This window comes from Orcinus orca, chromosome 21, assembly GCF_937001465.1.
Source record: "Orcinus orca chromosome 21, mOrcOrc1.1, whole genome shotgun sequence".
NCBI classification, from domain to species: domain Eukaryota; kingdom Metazoa; phylum Chordata; class Mammalia; order Artiodactyla; family Delphinidae; genus Orcinus; species Orcinus orca.
Window position 1 is genome coordinate 842,393 of NC_064579.1, and position 20,618 is coordinate 863,010.

The window sequence follows — 20,618 nt, forward strand, 5'->3', positions numbered from 1 at the left end:
CTCCCTTTACCTTTTTTCTTTAGATAACGGACTAGTCTTTGAAGTTTCAAAACCAACGCCAAATTCTAAGACAGATCATGTCTCTACACTAACAGCATAGCCAACTTCCCTTTAGAGCAGTGATACACCAAAATAAGAGTGGGAGCCTTGCGCAGCAGTCAGAATGGACTCCACTGAAATGACAAAGCTCAAGCTGGTGACCTCCCGACGCCTGAAGTTTAGTAGAAGGCGGCTGGCACCGCCCTGGGTGCAGGAGCGCAGAGCAACACCTGCTGGCCTCAAAGGGCAGCACAGCTCCATCAAGGGAGCATCTCACTGCCCAAACATCACAGCCCTGTACAAATACACCCTCCGCACTTCGGACATCCTTGTTTAGAAAACAATATACAGGAATTATCATTTTCCTAAGTTTCTTCTAAGACTTTCTTACAATGTTTTTCACTTGAAATAAAAGTGTAAAATCCAAGGAATTTTCTGTAAGTACAATCACACATAATCCAGCACTGCCTGGGACCAGACAAAGAACATAAAGTCAATTCCAGTTACCTTCGTCAGCAAACAGCCTGCCCGTAATTTTGTCACGAATACAAAGAACACCCCCTGGTTCCATCGGTTTAGCAGAACTTCATCATCGGCAAGGGCTCTTTCAATGCACTTCTACAGCTGCTTCCTTTGGGAGCGCAGACTGCTGCACCCTGACTCGGCAGCGACATTCTCCCAGAACGCCACTGTTCCCTCAGGACTGCGGGGTAAGAACTTGAAGAAGCTGAAGGAGTACTTCCCCTTGCCCCGCCTCCCCTCTCCGCAGGCAGCCCCCCTCCAAGAGAGCTTCAGAAGTCCAGATCCTGGGAAGCCACGCATGACCTCACAAACCTCCAGCTTAACTCTTTAGAAGCCAGGAGGCCAGCTGACTACAGGGAGAAAGGACAGCTGTGCTAGCTTATCTGGAGTGGTTGCTGCTTATGTGAGAAAGAGAGTTTGTCCAACATCATTTGAAAAAGAAGAACAAAAGTGTTAATCTCAGCATTGTTTTTCTTAAGTAGCACTACAGTTTTTGAGGTCCTATTTTTAAAGACCGTCATTTCCTACAGCACACACATTCTGGCTATAAGGGAATGGCTGAAATAGGTAATAAATAGATCTGATTCATTTATATTATATAAAATTCACCTGTGTTAAATTCACACCTAATTTTATGTGATTTGTGTTTTCCTATTTTCTAGTTTTGTTTCTGTTTTTCTGCTATCCTTAAATGAAAAGACTCATTTGGCCTTTTGCTCAAACTCTGCTTTAGACGGCCAGAAGCGGACTGACAACACTCACAGCTGTCAGACGCAGGCAACAACTGCCACCAAGGCATCTGAGAAACTGGGACCTACGGGACTTGGGGGTGGGGGGCGGGGGCGGGGCGGACGGAATGGACGCGCACCAGGCCTAACTAATGGATAACAGAGTACACATCAGAGCTCCTGAAGGGAAAGGAGACTGGTTTCGCTTCATTTTTTTCCCATGCTTTCTCTTTAAGCTCCTGCTATTTTTGTTGGGATTTGGGAATTATAAGGATCAGGAGGTAAAATAACTAAAAATTACTTTATAAACAGAAGTAGATAAAATTACATACTCTCAAAGAAAATGTAATATGCCCTTTCAAGAATGCCTTGGTTCACCCAGAAAATGATTATAACTTACTGTCCAGCAATTTTATTCCTAAATATATACCTAGCCTAGAGAAACTCTCCACATGTGCACAAGAAGCCACTAATTAGAATGTTCACTGCCATGCCATTTAAAATAACAAAAATACAAGACAGCCAAAATGTTCATAACTAGACAAATGGGAAAATTAGTTACAGTGTATATTCATGCAATGAATATTATTCAGCAAATAATTAATACACTAGGGCGTTATGAATCAGTAAGAATGAATTTGAAATGTTGAGCAAATAAGTGAGTTACAAAAGGAAACAAGATAGCACTTATATAAAGTTCAGAAACATGTGAAAGAATATCATATATTGTTTATGGGTTGACACCTATATAGGCACAATACACGCCCACAGGTCATGGTGACCTTTAGGAAGAGAACAAGAGAGATGGGACCACAGAGGCACTGACTGCAACATTTTATTTCTCAAATTGGCTGGCGAGATGGAAGGTGTTTATTAACTTTTACACTTCTGGGTGTGCCTAGGACGTGCAGAAGTTGTAAAAGTCAACTGCATGATGACTGCCTTTCAAGTGGATTCAGTGGCCTCAATCTAGAAAATTAACACAACAGGAGGCAAAGAGATTAATAAGCCCTGAACTCCCCACTCTCAAGCCCCCAATCCAAGCAGCTGTTCCTAACTCTACCTCCACCTGGAAAGTCTCCCCCAGCCCACAACCATGTCCACACACCCACCGGGTCCTCCAAAGCCCATGCTGGAGTAGTCCTGGCCTCAGAACCTTAGTGCCCCACCCACTAGGCCCTGTTCCAGAGTGATCTGTGAAGTTATCTGCCCCCTCTTTGGGAGACACCTAGTACCTAGTATAGAGCAGCTGCTAACTGAGTTCCTCATTCAACAAAAACTGGGCACCCAGCATGTGCTGGACTCTGTAACAGGTTCTCTGAGTCTTAAATCTAAAGACTTGTGAAGTTCACTGCCTAATAGGAGGGACAGGCTCAGACCTAAGTATAATATTATATGATGAACCCTAAAATAGTTGCTAAGTGAATGGAGTGTGAATAATGAACATTTATAATTTTGTTTCACAATAATAATTATTCAATACCTCTTAATTTCTCTATACTAAAGATTTCATATTACTACTCTTGACTAGAAAATGTCACCATTGTGTCGAGGTACAGCTGCTGTATAATTATGAAGAAAATAAACTATCATTAAAACTCCTCACCTTCAAGTAATCTAAGGCTCTTAGAATTATTATTACAGATAAACAACATCCTAAGTTGATCTGACCATGGTACACTCACAGCAGGTGACTTTGAGGAAGTTTTAAAGAGAACAGTTCAAGCAGTGTTATTACTGAAAATAAGAGCCAACATTTTCTGAGTAATCATCAAGTGACAGTAAATTATTATCCCTTTTCCCAGATAAGTAAGCTGAGGTTTAGTAGAGATAATTCACAAAATATAAGCCAAAGCAGTCTGACTTAACCCACACTCTTCACTAGGAAACCATACTGTTTCCTAGCAGGAAAATGGGTCAACCTCTATATTTCTAGAGCAGGAATGGGCACCCTGTGATCACTACACCAAAGGTGACACAAGAAATCATTTCAAAGTTCACAGCCAGGGCCACTCACTTTTATGAACCTCTGTTAAGAAATTTCTCCCTGCCAGTAGCACAGTGACATATAACAGGCCTGCTGCCCTCCCGCCCCCGAGGACACGGACTGTCTTACTCAGCTTTGTATTCTGCCTTTAACAGTTTCCCGTGCTTCTCAAACTTTAAAGTACTCATGAATCACCTGGGAATTTGTTAAAATACACATTTTGACTGAGTAGGTCAGGGATGAGGTCTGCATTACACATTTCTAACAAGCTCAAAAATCAGAGGTTGACAACTTAGGCTGAACATGAGCATCTTTCCACGAAAAGCTTCCGAAGCTGTCACTGCCTGGGTACCACCCTCGACCAGCAGAGTCATAATCTGTGGTGGCAAAGCATGGAGAGTGCCTCCTAATTCCAGCTTCAGAGAAAAGTGCCTGGGGACAGAGGCCCAAGCACAAGGGCATGAGAAGCTGTCAAGGGATTTCTCTAACATTTAGACGCTAGATGGTTTAGATGGAGTTTACATTAATCCTCATTAGCATGCATGAGAAAGATTATGTTCAACTCGCCTGGCACCATGGCCCTACGGTACTGAATAGCAGGGCTCTGCTAGGAGCTTGTGCCAATTTAATACAGTTTACAGAAAGTGTCTAAGACACACGGGAGAAAAAGAAAAACAAGATTAAAGCACTGGAAACATACCCATTTGGGGCTCTGATAAATTGGTACTTCTACATAAAAGACTTTCAGAGAACTTTATTTGGAGAAGGTCTCTGTCTTTTTTCTTCCCCAGCGGATCAATGGATAACGTTTCTCATCCAATGTTGCAAGTCTTGTGTTAAGTGACCTCTGCTGAGAGAAAACGTTATTGCTTCCTTTAAAAGTTAAATATTGCACTGATATATGAATAGAAAGATTGCTGCATCACCCTGACCAGTTAAAATAACCGCCAATCCAGTTTTTATTTAGAGCTATGATTCTCCTTGTAATAACATGTAACTCCAATGTCCTCTATCATTTGAGGTCTTGCAATATAGTCTTGGATGAAAGATCACCCACTTAGCCAGCACTCCACAGCACTCTTCACACCAACGTCCAGGTCACTACTTTGTATGTTTTAAGGTTTAAACTACAGAATTAGAATGCTTCTGGGAAACCCTGTTTCAAATCCAGGACCATTTCCTGAAGTCATCACCGAGTTATACAAGAGACCCCAGCAAACAGGGAGAGGCCAAACCCCCAGAGCCAGAGCCAGGCCTGCCTGAGAGGACAGCCACACCGGCTCCCTGACGATCGGACACTGCTGGGGACTGAAGGTGAGCACCAAAGAGCCGCCTGGAAACTCCGGTCAGAGGCATACGTCCTACCCAGGTGGCATCAGAAAGCCGCACGGGCAGCACCCAAGGGCTCCCGTGTGCACCTCTCTCCAGCCCGGCCTCAGCCGCTCCTCGCCCTCCCAGAGCTCACTGCGAGCCTCCCCTCCAAATGGTGACTCCGTGTCTCTGCATATGAAGGGTCCTCCCTCTCCTCAAATTCAATCTGTGTAAACAGACCCCACTGGGAGGCGCCCTCCTACAAACCCTGCTGCTCCCACCAACTCCCGCTGATTGTTTCCTGACTTGGTAAGTCATCCACACTGGAAATCTCACAGTCACCTTGATGCAGCCCCCGTGTCCTAGATTCACTCACTCACCAAATTCTTGCGTCTTTCCTTCTTTATCAGGCTTTTTCTTATTTATTTTCTTATATTCCTTAGACTATTACTCAGACTACTGCAAAATTCATGATAAAAATGAATATCCACAAACTAGAACTTAGCAAATTCTTACAACAGAACTGTAAACTGGGTGATAAGGTTATTTCCATTTTACCAGTAAGGAATGGGAGGTTCCTAGAAGTGAAATAACCTACCCTGGACCAAGCAGCCAGTAGAGAGGATGATCTGACCTCCTGTCTTCTGATCCCAAATCCCCATATTTATGCCACCCCACCACAGTACATTGAATTTTATTCAGGACATCCAGTACCAGGTGTTTCAGACAGCTCAGAGGCTGACCCAGGGCCTGAGCAGGCGGTAGACTGGCATAACAACTCTTCTCCAGGTTACCACTGCTGTTCGTATTATCATTAGTTTACAGTTATCTCCTACTACATGCTAGGCATTGTGAAACCACTTGATTTTCTATTCTTGATTTTTTTTCACTTAATCTCATTTGCTTTTGAATAGGTGTTATTCATTCCATTTTACACTTGGAAAGGTTCCCAGGTTTTCTGTAACTTACTCAAGATCACACCCCCAGTAAGTACCTGAGGCAGGATCTGAACCCAGATATGACCGGCTCTGAAGCTAGGAGAGCCACTGCCCTCAGCAATGAGCAGGGGCTCCTTTACAGTTAAGAAAAAAAAAAAATCATCATCACAACTGCTTCAGAAAGCTAGAAAGAGAAAAATAAGAACCTATCTTCTACAGAACAAGTTTTAAAACATGAGAGAAAAGGCCTGAAGAGATCACCAGAGCAGCAGGAATGAACCTGAGAGGCAGGAGCTCCCCACCTGGAGGACAGAGGAGGTCAGCCAGATCCCCCCAAACAAGTTCACAAGATCAAGGTCTTTTCCTGTCACCAGCTTAACTAATGTCACATGATTTTAATATTTTACATTATACTAAAATACCTGCAGGGAATTCCCTGGCGGTCCAGTGGTTAGGACTCAGCACTCTCACTGCCGGGGCCCAGGTTCAATCCCTGGTTGGGGAACTAAGACACCACAAGCTGTGTGGCACGGCCAAAAATAATAATTAATTAATTAGTTAATTACTTAATTAAATACCTGCAGGTTTTAAGTTGGGATGTCAAAATGTATTTGAAATCACACTTCAACAAATTTCTCTAAGTACTAATCTTGTTTCATGTGACTTTTCCTAGACAGAAAGACACTAAAGAAAAAGAAAAACAGGAAGAAAAAAGATACTTCCAATGTCTGCACTTCTTTTGAGAAAGGTGAGAAGGCAGAAAACCGGCAACTACCAGCTGGAGTGGACCCAACTGAGCGGAGCACTCCCCAGGCGTAAGAGCTGCACACAGACGTAATCCACCCCCTCTGCGGGGCTCCTCGGGATCCTGAGCGCCCTCCGAAAGAAAAACTGGGAAGCCGAGACGTGGAGTATATATATCTGTTACACCAAAAATGTAATCTTAAAAGGCAGTTGTGTGTATTTCAGAGAATCAAAAGAGAAATCCCTGCCATATGGCTGTATTTGCTGTCCCTTTTCCCATCTGTCCAAACCCAAGCTCCATAGAAATAAACAATATTCAACCCTGCTAATGGTCACAGTGACCACATTTGTGCCCTGCAGGCTTCAGGTCAGGACTTACTGACTGGAGCTGCAGTCTTCAGCTGATGGGCCGGAGAGGGAAAAGCACCCAGACACAAAGGAACCCATTGGCCCTGGGTATCTGTAAGTCTCTAATTATCCTTTCTAATTTTGGAGCCACGTGACTGGATTCCACACAGCACCACTGAACCCGCTAGCTAGCCTGAGTGCTCTGCAGCTGGACCACAAAGGGAGGGGATGCTACTCTTTGCTCCTTCATTAAACTATTGTGTTACATTCACAGGGTGCGCTATTTCCGCATTGGCATGCAGCTCTCTGGTCAACATCAGTGTTCAGAGCATCTGAGAGAATTAACTATTCCTGCCAAATTGACTCCAGGATCTTAAGAGGTGTTTTCAGCTTATAATGAGCGATCTATTTGATACTGCAAAGGTACATAACCCTTTAAAAGACAGAGTCAGCACACATACTCTCTACAAACGTCCTTTCCAACCCTATTCTAGAATATTACAGATTTGAAGTATTTTCTTCTTTGACTTAAGTGGAGCTCAGTCCCGCTCTGGCCACAAAGCCTGGCTAAATCCAGGCCTGGGGGTGTTCCTGAGAGGGAACTAAGGTGTGTTGAAGTGCCACAGGTCCTCGTCACCCTCCCCAACCACTCCACCTTTCTTACAGGAAGCAACACAATTGAGAACAGTGTCATCCTGTGTTCAAAAGAAATCACTGTCAGATACCGCCACTGAAATAATCTTTAATGATGTAAAAGCATATACTGATATAGAAAAGTATTTAAAAATATACCTAGGCAATGTCAAGCAAAAATATTTTTGTTTTGAGATCAAAAGTAAATGGTCTCTGGAGCCTGACTGCCTGGGTTCAAATACTGGGTGTGGCACTTACCATTTGTGTGACTTTGAGCAAGTTACTCAACTGCTCTGAGCCTCAGTTTCCTTACCTGGAAAATCAGAACATTAATGTTCCTTTCTCTTAGCTTATTATGCGAATTAAGCACCATGTCTTTACTAAAGAAAGAAAACCTATGGAATACATATGATGCATAGGACATAAGATGGTGTTTAGAGACAACCTAAAATGATCTTATAATACTGTCTAACACTTTATACATCAAAAGCAGTAACTCAATAGGAATGGGCTTAATTTTCTTGGTTCAAGTCCAGCTAGAATCAAAGCAGCATTATCAGCGCAGATTAGTCTTATCATTCCCTTTCCTTTGTGCTTTCCTCAGAGTTCACTTTATCCGACACAGTCAGACCCCCCAGTCCACTGCCAAGGAAACAGGAGAGACCAGTGAGTAGAGGTGGAATGCTAAGCACGTGCACTTGTTTTATTTATCACTTTTGCTGTGTTGCTTTATCACAACATTTATTAATAAATGAATTTTTTTCTCCTTGAAGCCTAACACTTTGGCCTTGAGTGCCTAACAGAAGGGAGTCAATCGGGGTGACAGTTGTGTAGTCAGCGTCCTAGTCTGGACTTCCTTAACAGACTCAGTACCTCAGTATCTACTCCTTACCTCTGCAGAGGGATGTTTTAATGCAGAAGAAATTTTTAAAAGCCTGATCACTGATTACATTAAAAAATTTATGGAGACAGGTTTATTAACAATTTGGGAATTTTTTCTCTTTTTTTTAACATCTTTACTGGAGTATAATTGCTTTACAATGGTGTGTTAGTTGCTGCTTTATATAACAAAGTGAATCAGCTATACGTATACATATATCCCCATATCTCTTCCCTCTTACATCTCCCTCCCGCCCTCCCTATCCCACCCCTCTAGGTGGTCACAAAGCACAGAGCTGATCTCCCTGTGCTATGCAGCTGCTTCCCACTAGCTATCTGTCCACGCCACTCACACTTCGCCCCAGCTTACCCTTCCCCCTCCCCCTGTCCTCAAGCCCATTCTCTACGTCTGCATCTTTATTCCTCTCCTGCCCCTAGGTTCTTCAAAACCATTTTTTTTTTTTTTTAGATAACAATTTGGAAATTTTTTTCTAAAATTGAACACATACACCATCACCAACCACCAGCTCTACAATTACCAACTCAGACTTACGGCTCCATGAATATATGGCATGAGAGGAATTAGATCAAAAGAAAGAATACAAATATGAAACCAGGCAGCCTAGAACAGTCAATGTACCTGGTCTAGGAGTCACGCAATTTGAATTCTGGTGCAAGATCTGTCACCAGGTAATTCTGTCCCACCCAACGGGGACTCAGATTCTTTACTGTAAAACAGGGTTATCTAAGACCCCCTTTAAGCTGGAAAATATCATTATTCTTCAACCCCGATTCCTCTGGTGCTACAACTTCTCCAAAGCACTAAGAAGGCAGAGAAGGTAGAGAAAAATATGAAAATTATTCCCGATTCCCTAAAATTTCTTAGAATGATTGAGCCCATCCTAATTTTTAACCGTGAATCACCAAACAAAAAACCTCCTCCACCTGTAACTGTTTATTATCTTATGCCAAGTCCAAGAACACAAATGGCGTGCCCTTGCCAAGCTGGTCTGTCCACATCACTAGCAGTGCTCAAGGAAGGGTGAATGACCACTGGTCAGGAATCATGTGGACAGTGCCAGAGCCCATCTCTAACATGCTTCTCATTCAGTACTGGAATTCGGTCTCATGGCTGGGCAAGATCTCATGGTTTGACAATGCAGGTAACACAGCTGAAACCTTATCTCAAGTTGGCCTGAAGTATATACCACTGTCCACATCTGAGATGCTAAAATACTATAACCTACCCCAATACTCTCTCTTAACTACCCAGCTCTGCCCTGCTAATGACTGGCACTCACACTGGCCCCAATGATGGCTGCTTCCTATTCTGAGTGTGCAAACTGCACCTTTGATAAACCTTTCACCTTCCTGTTCTGACTTGCTGATGTTTACTTCTTGTCTTTACTTACTTACCCTCCCTGTGGCTTCTGCAGCAAAGCCTCTCAGCCAAAAACACCTCAGGTCCCCAACAACTTCAACTCACTCCAGAAAGTTGGATTGGAATTTCAATGAAATTATCTGCATTTTACCACAACTTACAGTTCCCCGAGATGATGGTGAAACTAAACGACTAAAGTAGCACCATCCACCCAGGGACACCCCCTCTCAAGGATGTCCCCTCAGAGACACCCCTCTCTCTGGCCCCTTCTAGAAACACCCCCTTCTCAGGGATGCCCCCCTTCCCTCAGGGATACCACCTCTTAGAGATCGGGTATAAATGCGGGTTTATCAGCCAGTTCTGATTCACACATTTGCTCCAGCTTCTACTTGGTACCAGGTACTGTGCTAGGTGCTTTAATCTATATTAACTCTTTAAATCACATGGCCACACAGCATACTAAGTATCATTAACCCTACTATGCAAATAAACAAAGGGGGTTTCAGAAAGAATAAGTGGCTTGTCCAAGAAATTCAGACCAAGGTCTTCTGCTTCTGAGAGTTGTGTGACCCAAGAAGACAACCAACATCCATGGTCTATTTCACATGGAAATGCATAGCTGCAACGTTACCATGTGCCAGTCTTGAATGTGCTCAGCCAATGAACTATAAACCTATAAACTGCTTATAGGAAACACTTAACATAGAACAGACTGATCATAAAAACAGGCTCATTAGAAATCTGTAATATGGGGACTTCCCTGGTGGCGCAGTGGTTAAGAATCTGCCTGCCAATGCAGGGGACATGTGTTCGAGCCCTGGTCTGGGAAAATCCCACATGCCGCGGAGCAACTAAGCCCGTGCGCCACAACTACTGAGCCCGCGGCTCTAGAGCCTGCGAGCCACAACTACTGAGCCCACATGCCACAACTACTGAGCCCACGCGCCTCGAGCCCATGCTCCGCAACAGGAGAGGCCACCTCAATGAGAAGAACGTGCACCACAAAGAAGAGTAGCCCCTGCTCGCCGCAACTAGAGAAAACCCGCACGCAGCAACAAAGACCCGACGCAGCCAAAAATAAATAAATAAATTTATATATTAAAAAAAAAAATTCTGTAATATGTATACTGACTTTAAAAAAAAAAAAAAAACTGACGTTTTTTCATACAACTTTAAAATAGTTTATCCCCATTTAACCTCCCCTGCACCTCCCCAAACATGTGAATTGACACATTTTAATTCAGGAAAAATATATTAAAACTAAATTCATAAAATGATTAAGAAGTTTAGCATTCTCTTCCCACTTATGGAGATGCTGAAGGACAGGTAAATGACCCTAGAATGATGAATGACAAGAGATGAAATGCTGGATAATCCATAAAGAGACAGGGAATCACTAAATGACAGGTACAGCACATAAAACCTACATAATTTGTGATTCTGTGTTCTAGGGAGAGTTAAATCCTAAAGTAGAGAGAGAAAATAAGTATTTATGGCGTTGACCAAGGAATCAGCTCTACCAAGCACCCATATAATTAGATCCTCCCCCACCATCTCAGGAACATGAAGACTTCCCAGCAGAATGGGACCTCACAGGGCAAACGGCCAAGAGAGATTATAGTGACCATCTAATCCAACACCCTCTACTTACAATCAAGGAGTCTCTGGCCTAATCAAACAACCTGCCCCAAGTAATCAACCAATGCCAGTGGCAGAATGAAAGCCAAGATCTCCCAGTGTCCTTTTCCCAGCACCAGGCCACTGCTACCAAAGCTGCATCATGGGACCTAATACATACTCATCACCCACAAGTATTTGTTCAGGATCCAATTTACATATGGTAATACAAGAAATACTGCCAAATAGAATGTCCACAGGTTGCCAATTTGGCAAACCACTAAATTGTACTCTACCTGCCCCCAAAACCCAAATTACTTTTCACTCACATCATTCACTTATATCCACAGAAACCAGCCAAATGCTTTTCAAATATGTTCCACACTCAGATTTCCAAAAAAAAACCTGCTACAAAAACCACCAGCACAAAATTAAGAGAATGGGACCAGTACCTTCCCCAGAAAGCAATCTCTGGGGTGCCTTTCGTGTAGGTGGAGTTACTGGAGCCACTCAGCCCATTGGTGATCCCACCAGAATAGCCCATCACTATTCCACCATCTGCAGAGATGCTCAGGACGTCCTGCTGTCCTCCCATTGATGTCCTCTCCAGGAACTGACCACCTTCTTTAATGCGCTGTTGTATCATTGGAGTGAGGGGCACTTCAAAGCTAAAATAGCTATCAGGCTCTGAATATAAAGTCTCCAAGGACTCAGCACTGTAGTATAAAGAAGTGTTGTCCAAAATGGTTTCAAACTGGGAGCTGTACACATCAGTGGAGTCCTCTGCACAACCAGACCCAAGGATATCATCATCTCTGGCCCGAAAGTGCTCCTCTTGCTCAAGAATCCTGGAAAGCACATAAAACGGACGAATTTCAATATCAGGTTATTTTTTCCCCTCCAACCATATAAAAAAGGGAACATTCTATAGAGCTAACACTTGTATTCAGTGGGCTTATGTCAATACATTTGGGAAGGAAGATTTCATAGAAACATATTCAGGCTGAAAGAACTCTTTAGCATACATACGCTATGCTACCCTCTACATAATTTAATATAGTTTTGAACTATTTCCTAATATGTGAATCAGGTCCAAAGAATATTTCAATAAAATGTTAAAATAATGAATTTTCATCTAGCCAACTAAACTCCACAAATCCAAATTAACAGCTACTATCATTCTTAATTTTAACAGAAAGAGGTCATTAACAGGTAAATGACCTGTTAGAAGATAAATATATTGTGTAAACTTAATGGACTAAAAATACACTAAACTTTCATCAGTCTGTTAATATTTTCTGATTTAAATAAGACCAAATGCCCTCAAGAAGATAAATATTCTATAATCCAAGGGCTGTCCCCTGGTGACAATAAGACAGCACTGCAGAGAGAGTTCAGGTCCAGAAACAGCTAGCCAGTAAACGACCTTTTAAAAGAAAAAATAAATAAATAAGAGCCAACAAACGTGTTTACTACAGGGCTAACCAAAACAGTGACAACCTACAAAAAACGTACAAGTTAATATACCTGGGGCGTTAATTAATTAATATGCAGCATGTTCTTCAAATATTAAAAATGAACATTAGAATAACTAAATAAAATTTTAAAACTCAGTAAGAGAAAGAAGACAAGAGACAGAAAAACGTGGAGCTGAATCTGGATGTGCCAATTACTAGCTCAGCCTCAGGAACAAAACAGAAATAGGAATAAAACTACCTGGTAGGTAACCCACATTTCTAGGTATTACCAGGATTCACATTCAACAGTACAGTTGTCTCTGCTGTTTTTAAATTACTGAAGGTCTACCCCACACCAAGTACTATTCTGGGTTCTACCTCTAAATGGCTCCTCAGGGCACTTGCAGTGAAACAGGAAGCTCAGGATGAGGCCCCTCCCTACCTCTGCTCACCTACTTCCCACCCTCCCCCAGCCCCCAGGCTCCAGCCACACAGGGAGAAGGGCGGACGGAGGGTCACATCTTAAAAGGCACCTGGAGGCTTCTGCTTCGCAGTGTCCAGGAAGCATGCTCCATTAGCGACAAGCAGTCCTCCTTTGCCCAGGTGGTTCCCTCTGCCTGGAATATCCTCCTCCCCATTCTCTGCTGGGCAAACACGTATTCATTCCTGAAGTCTCAGCGTAACTATCACTTCCACAGAAAGGCCTTCCCCAAGCCATCAACCAAATCAGCCTCTCTCCTGCATTCAGACTATTCTTTCTAGGGACCTCCCTGGCGGTCCAGTGGTTGGGACTTCGCGTTCCAATGCCGGGGTGAGGGTCTGAACCCTGGCTGGGCAGCTGGGATCCCACGTGCCTCGCCTCGGGGCCAAAGGGCCAAAAGGTGAAGCAGAAGCAATACTGTAACAAATTCAATAAAGACATTAAAAATGGTCCACGTCAAAAAAAACTTTAAAACAAAACAAAACTATTCTTTCTAGTATGTCTCCCTTCTTCTCCTTTACGGAACCCAGCACAATTAGAGGTCCCAGCATTATTAATGTGTTGATCTTCAGAAGTAAATTCCATGAGGTCAGTGACCTCAGGCCATGTCTATTTTCCACTGTTTTTTTTTTTTTTTTTGCCCTCACCGCACAGCTTGCGTGATCTTAGTTTCCCAACCAAGAATGGAACCCATGCCCCCTGCAGCGGAAGCACAGAGTCCTAACCACTGGACCGCCAGGGAATTCCCAGGGCCATGTCTATTTTGAACATTCCTTTATGCCCAGCATCTCTAGCCGTATCAAGGACAGAGCAGACAACTGAAAACCATTTGTGAAAGGACAGGAAGGGAAGGAGGGCGGGAGGAAAGGAGGAATGAATTAATAATCTGCACAGGCACAGAAGTGCATACCCCAGTGGGAATATAATTACCGAGCCATGTGCCACATATCAGGGCTCCTTTTGAGGGGAGTCTGGAGATTTTCTGTGTAGGGGGGATGGGGACGGGAGGGAGAGGAGTCCTGACAGCCATCCTAAAGGAGCATCTCTTCGTGGATCTGTTAGTTAACTGTGGAGAAAACGGCATCTCCTTACACCAAACAAACAAAACCCTTCAGGCATGACACAGATGTTTTCCCATGTGAACTACCACAGGTGGAGGACTGACAAGACGGCACACATTTGAAATGACTTTGCCAAGAGGAACACTCTACAGTCAGACTACAAGCAAAGGAAGTGAAGACAGACGGGTATGGCTTCCATTTTTCCAGTCTCACAGCTGGTATGGATGCCAGAAATGTAGGGAGAGACCAGGAAATACCATATGATGCCAAGTTTACTCATCAGGGCTGTAATCAAAACATGCTGCTTGTGAGAAGGGAGACCCATGTGAGTGTCATGGAAGAACTGAATTCTGACCTCCTGATCTCTTTCAATCTAGAAAACTGAGCCAGCCTCTGTGTTCCTACATGTATAAGGCTGTATGCAGGCAACGGTGCTGCACCCAGAAGAAATGCCTGAGTTAGGATGTAATGACTACAGGATGTCAAAAAGAGTTCAAACCTTTCCACATTGTTAAAGATAATCGTGGGGTATTTAGTTACCTTGATGTTGGAGAAGTTGCAACCTGTCAAATACAATAAAACATCAGAAATGGAGTCACCTAGTTTAGAGTTCACAGTCTCCCCATATGGACAACTTTATAACAAGACCACTTTAACATCTCGGAACCTTAGAAGCAACATAGCTTACAGTCACTTCTCTTCCATTCTGTGGTAAACAAGGACCCAGGATATTGTGAATCGAGTTCTCACTGGCATCACAGACAGCAGGATACTATGCGAGCTCACCTTTCCCTGTCTCTCTCCAATTCAGGTTTCGTCTCAAGATGTTCCTTGTTTTCCCTTAGGAAGACTTCATCCTCTCCACTCTCATGAAGAGGCTCAGGCAGAAATGGCCCTGAGCCAGTGGCCAGCCTCTCTGAAGGAGCTCTCCAGGTGTCATCCCAAACACTCTCAGTTAAACCAGCTGAATCACACAAACCAGCAGATGAGATGAGATGGCTTGGCACTTTAGAAAACTCTTTGCTTTCAGGAGGGGTTGTCCTTTCCAATGATGTCTGAAAATCCACAGGTTGCCATGTCCCTCTTTTCTCCCCTCCTGTCCACAATATTTCCACCCCTTGAAATTCCACATGTTTGACCTGGCCTGGGCGTCCTGAGGAGCTGCCTCGACCACATTGCTCTGGGTGCTCTCTCCCCTGATCAGATCTCCTCTCTCTCAATAAACCAGCACTTCCCACTGAGCTGTGGGTCACGGGGCTCCCCACGGAGGATGCTGGACAAGCTGGCTCCTGCACATGGACAGCCCCCTTTCTCCCATTATTAGCTCTTAGGGAAAGCTCTGCTTGAGTTTCTCCAGTTAATAGTGCAGTCAGGTCCTCCTGGATGCTCAAATAAAAACCTTCCTCAGTCGTAACTTCAGCTGAAAGAGGTATATCGGGTGACTTTTCTCGGCCAGCAGGGAACAGTGTGTTGGCTCTCTGTGTTTTATGACTGGCAGGGTCTGGCTCTTGTTCCACCTGCTGAACTAAAAAAGTAGAAACCGTATCTCCATCCAGTACCTTTGTAGCCTGCAATGTTCCTGAAACTATTCTGGCTTCTGTGGCTTTCAGAGCTGAAATCAAAGAGTCAATGGGTTGTAAACTCTGTTCCTTGAGATGACTCTGAGAGGGGACCTCTCTGACATCTTTTGGTCCTCCGGTAACGCTGAGAAGCCCAGAGGGATGGCCAGCAAGAGACTGGACCCTCTGCTGCACCTGAGGGCAGCACGGCAGAGACTCGGCATCAAACTCGAGAGAGGCTCTTAGGCCTTCTCCACTTTCCTCCATGGTCCCATATTCTGGAAATTCATTTGTGACATTCGGGGGGAGTAAAGTGCTTCCTCCATGATCACCTACAAAGAGAACAGAATGGACACATGACTTGTTCTGAACAACAGATTCCAACGTGTGTTAATAAATCTCCATACGCATCAGGCATTCAGTCATCCTTATGGGATCCTTTCACTGTCTCCTGCCCCCACCTCTGCAACACTTGCTTCTCATAACCCTGCCGGTGGTCCCTTCCACTTAGCTTACACGAGAGTACCCACAAAGGTTTTGGCACAGACAGAGACGATCTAATGACACACGCCCTATTCAACCCTGCTTCTGATGAAGTCCCACACACGCACCTCGGTTGCTGCATACGCAAGAACAGATGAAAATAAGGATATGTATCATTTTCCAAATACCACTCATGAAATAGCAACTAAAGTATTTATATTGGGCACAACAACAAATAGTCTTACGATCCAGCCAACAATACCTGTGCAGTGCAATCTCTGAGATGGAAGCCTCAGAAAAAAGATATGATCTATTTAAAGTCAGTAAATATTTTTTTGGCTGGAAGCTTCCCCTTCACTGTTGGATTTCTGTTGTGGGGGGGAATGCTTTCAGAACATCCCTGGGGAATGAGACTGAAGTCAAAATGGAATAGGAAACTTAGTATGTTAAGAAAGATCTCTGGGATCCCAAATGAATAAAATTTAAATGGTATCATATGCAGAACCCCAATATATGAAGCAGTAAAAACAATTAGCATATATTTACTATGTAGGATCAAATTTACATCCTTTTCTTATTAAAACGGCAGTCAATGAGAAAAATGAAGACACTCTGATAACAGAATTTTAAATTGAGGATTTATGGATAACAGTTACAGTCTTATCACCCCAGGATCCAATTTCCTTCTGAACTTGGTTTTGGTTACTTTGTATCGAGAATATCCTCATCTACCCTGGAAATGTAGGGTCCTCACTTGGACAACTTTATGACAGAGGACACCTGTTGTTTTTGTTATTGCTTTTAAAGCATTGCCAGCTACCACCTTCCTATTCAGTGAAATGTTTGATGACTGTCTGAATATATACAATGAAATGACATGAAAGACTTGATTCCAAGGCATGTACAAAATGAGGTAACTTGGAAACATAAGTTAATGTATAGTATCCCACAGTGTGGAAAATCTGATAAATAATAATACATCTAAGAGTGTATTCAGTTTCATATTTCATTTTTGAAATAATTTGAAATACATTTTTTAAATTAAATTTGAATCAGTATTGATGGAATCCAAGAAGCACTTCTCTGTGATTGTAGTATTGATAGTACCTTCACAAGACAGAAGTAAGAGGATGCGGCTTGCTTGAAATCTGAGGAGGAAGCAACTTTCAAACCCTGATTTTGAAAAGGAAGACAGTTAAAAGCAATAAAGATTCCTCTTCCTGTGGCACACTGACATTTTAAATTTTTCAATAAAGACTGTGATAGGACTTTTAAGATTCAGTTGTCTTTAATATATTCACAAAATTGTGTGACCATCACCGCAACCTAATTCCAGAACATTTTCATCACCTCCTACCACCACCATAAAACCTATATCCAATCCATTAGCCACCATTCCTCAGCCCCTGGTAACTACCAACCTACCTTCTGTCTCTATGGATTCACGCGTTCTACTTCATATCAACAGAATCACACAATATGTGGCATTTTTTGTCTTTTTTTCCACCTAGCACAATGCTTTCAAGGTTTATCCACACTGTACCATGTACCAGAACTTCTTTTCTTTTTATTGACAAATAATATTCCATTGTATGGATATACCACAGTTTCTTTCCATTCATCTGATGGACATTTGTGTTATTTCCACATTTTAGCTATTATAAATAATGAACATTTGTGTACAAGTTTTTGTGTCTACATTTATTTTCAGTTCTCTTGGGTATATATCTATGAGTGGATTCTGGGTCACATGGTAACTCTCTCTCTTTAATGTTTGGAGAAACTGCCAGTTTTCCAAAGCAACTACACCATTTTACATTCCTACCAGCAAAGTCTGAGGGTTCTAGTACTGCCCATATTTTTTATTATAGCTGTCTTAGTAGATGTGAAATGCTATCTCACTGTAGTTCTGATTTTGCTCAATATCATTAATCACTGTGGTAGTGATTAATGATATTGAGCATCTTGTCACATGCTTGTTGGCCATTTGTATGTCTTCTTCAGAGACATATCCATTCAAATCCTTTGCCCATTTTATAATTGGGTTACTTGTCTTTTTATTATTGAGTTGTAAGAGTCCTTTGTATATTCTGGACAGAAGTTCCTTATCATATATATACTTTGCAAACATTTTCTCCCATTCTGTGGGTTGTCTCTTCCCTTAGTTGATGGTGTTTTGTTTTCTTGTTTTTTTGTTTTGCGGTACACGGGCCTCTCACTGTTGTGGCCTCTCCCATTGCGGAGCACAGGCTCTGGACGCGCAGGCCAAGCGGCCATGGCTCACGGGCCTAGCCGCTCCGCGGCATGTGTGATCTTCCCGGACAGGGGCACGAACCCGTGTCCCCTGCATCAGCAGGCGGACTCTCAACCACTGCGCCACCAGGGAAGCCCGATGGTGTTTATTTTGAAGCGCAATTTTTAAAAATTTTAATAAAATCCAACATCTATTTTTTTATTTTGTTGCTTGTGTCTTTGGTGTCATATGCAACAAATTATTGTCTAATCCAAGGTCACAAAGATTTATTCCTTTTTTTTTTAGGAGTTTTACAGTGTTAGCTATTACATGTAGACCTTTGATCCATTTTGAATTAACTCTTGTATATGGGGTAAAGTGGAGCTCCAACGTCATTCTGTTGCATGTGGATATCCACTGTCCCAGCACTACTGTTGAAAAAAACTATTTCCCCCACTGAACTGCATTAATACCTTCATAGAAAATCAACTGACCATAAACGTAAAGGTTTATGCCTGTACTCTAAATTCTATTCCTTTGAGCTAGTAGCAAGTATAACACCATCTTGATTACTGTAGCTTTGCAGAAGTAAAATCAGGAAGTGTGAGTCCTCCTACTTTGTCCTTCCTTTTCCAGGTTGTTTTGGCTACTCTGGGACCCTGGCATTTTCCATATGAATTTTAGGATCAGCTTGCCAGACACCCGAAATGTTCATAGAGGCTGGGATGAATCTGTAGAGCACTGCATCCTAACAATAGTACTATTAAGTCTTTTGATCCATGACTATAGGATGTCTTTCCATTTATTTAATTTTCTTTAATTTCTTTTAACATGTTTTTGTTTTAAATGTACAAGTTTTACATTACTTTTGTTAAACTTACTCCCCTAAGTATTTTCTTTTTGATACTATAATATGCAGAAATTTTTTCATTTTCAGATTATTCACTGCTAGCATATAGAAATACAACTGGTTGCCGAACTTACTATTTAGTACTAATAGCTTTTTTGTGGATTCCTTAGGATTTCCTATATATAAGATCATGTTGTCTGTGAACAGAGATAATTTTACTTTTTTTCTTTCTTATCTGGATGTCTTTTATTTCTTTTTCTTGCCTAACTGCACTGGCCAGACCCTCTAGTACAATGTTGACTGGAAGTGGTAAGAGCTAGACATCCTTGTCTTGTTCTGGATCTTAAGAGAAAGCTTTCAGTCTTTTACCATTAAGTATGATATTAGCTGTGGGTTTTTCACAAACGCGCTATATATCAGCATAAGGAAGATCCCTTCTACTCCCAGTTTGTCAAGTGTTTCTATCATGAAAGGGTGCCAAGTTTTGTCAAATGTTTTTTCTCTGTCAATTGAGATTTCCATGTGGGTTTTGTCTTTTAATCTAGTAAGAGTGAATTACATTAACTGACCTTTATATACTGAACCAACCTTGCATTCCTGGAATAAATACCACTTGGTCATGGTGCATAATCCTTTTTTAAAAGTTGCTAGATTCAGCTTTTTAGTATTTTTGCACCTATATTCATAAACAATATTGGTCTGTAGTTGTCTTGTGCTATCTCTGGTTTGGGTAGTAATGTGGGCTTAACAAAATGAATTGGGAAATATTCTATATTGGCATTTATTTACACCTTTTTACACTTTTTTAAAAAACATTTTTCATATTTTACACTTTTTAGGCTTTTAACAGTTTTCTCTTCCTTAATAATTCAGGGGACTTAATTTCCTCCGTAGTTTAAAAGCTACAAATTTATTGTTAAAATGCAATGAAAGAAAAAAGTATACAATCCAAAAGCATAGGCTTTTTTCTTTAACTTAGTAAAATAGCTTTAAATTGTTAGAGAGGTACTTAGATCACAGTGGGAAATACTTCCTATAGACGTTATAATGCTTTTATTTAAGTTAGAGTATGCCTTTACAAAAAATGAGGATCACAGAATATAAAACTGCAAAAGTCAAAGGAATCAAAGAATTAATTTGGCTACCTAACATAATTAGCAAGAAAACAGGCTCAAAGGAATGATGTACTTGCCAACATGATACAACAAATAAAAACCAGAGCTTATCTATTTTACCTCTACTAAGCTTTACATCCCTCCCCTGCCCTCCATCTTTATTGGTAGTGAGATACCCTAGTATGTGTCTTCAATCTTTTCCCTGAAATTTAAAAAATCTTCTGAGGGCTTCCCTGGTGGCACAGTGGTTAA

The 20,618-nt window shown here is 42.1% G+C and overlaps 1 protein-coding gene across 4 annotated transcripts in view; it reads right to left on the reverse strand.

Moving 5' to 3' along the window:
- PSD3 (pleckstrin and Sec7 domain containing 3) overlaps positions 1 to 20,618 on the reverse strand; it is a 571,701-nt gene that overhangs the window by 368,630 nt on the left and 182,453 nt on the right. For all 4 annotated transcript variants that reach the window (XM_012539248.3, XM_049704181.1, XM_049704183.1 and 1 more), the window contains 2 exons: positions 14,913 to 16,017; positions 11,580 to 11,975 (listed from right to left, as the gene is read on the reverse strand). In XM_012539248.3, the coding sequence (XP_012394702.3) occupies positions 11,580 to 11,975; positions 14,913 to 16,017 (1,501 nt within the window). The remainder of the gene's footprint in view (positions 1 to 11,579; positions 11,976 to 14,912; positions 16,018 to 20,618) is intronic.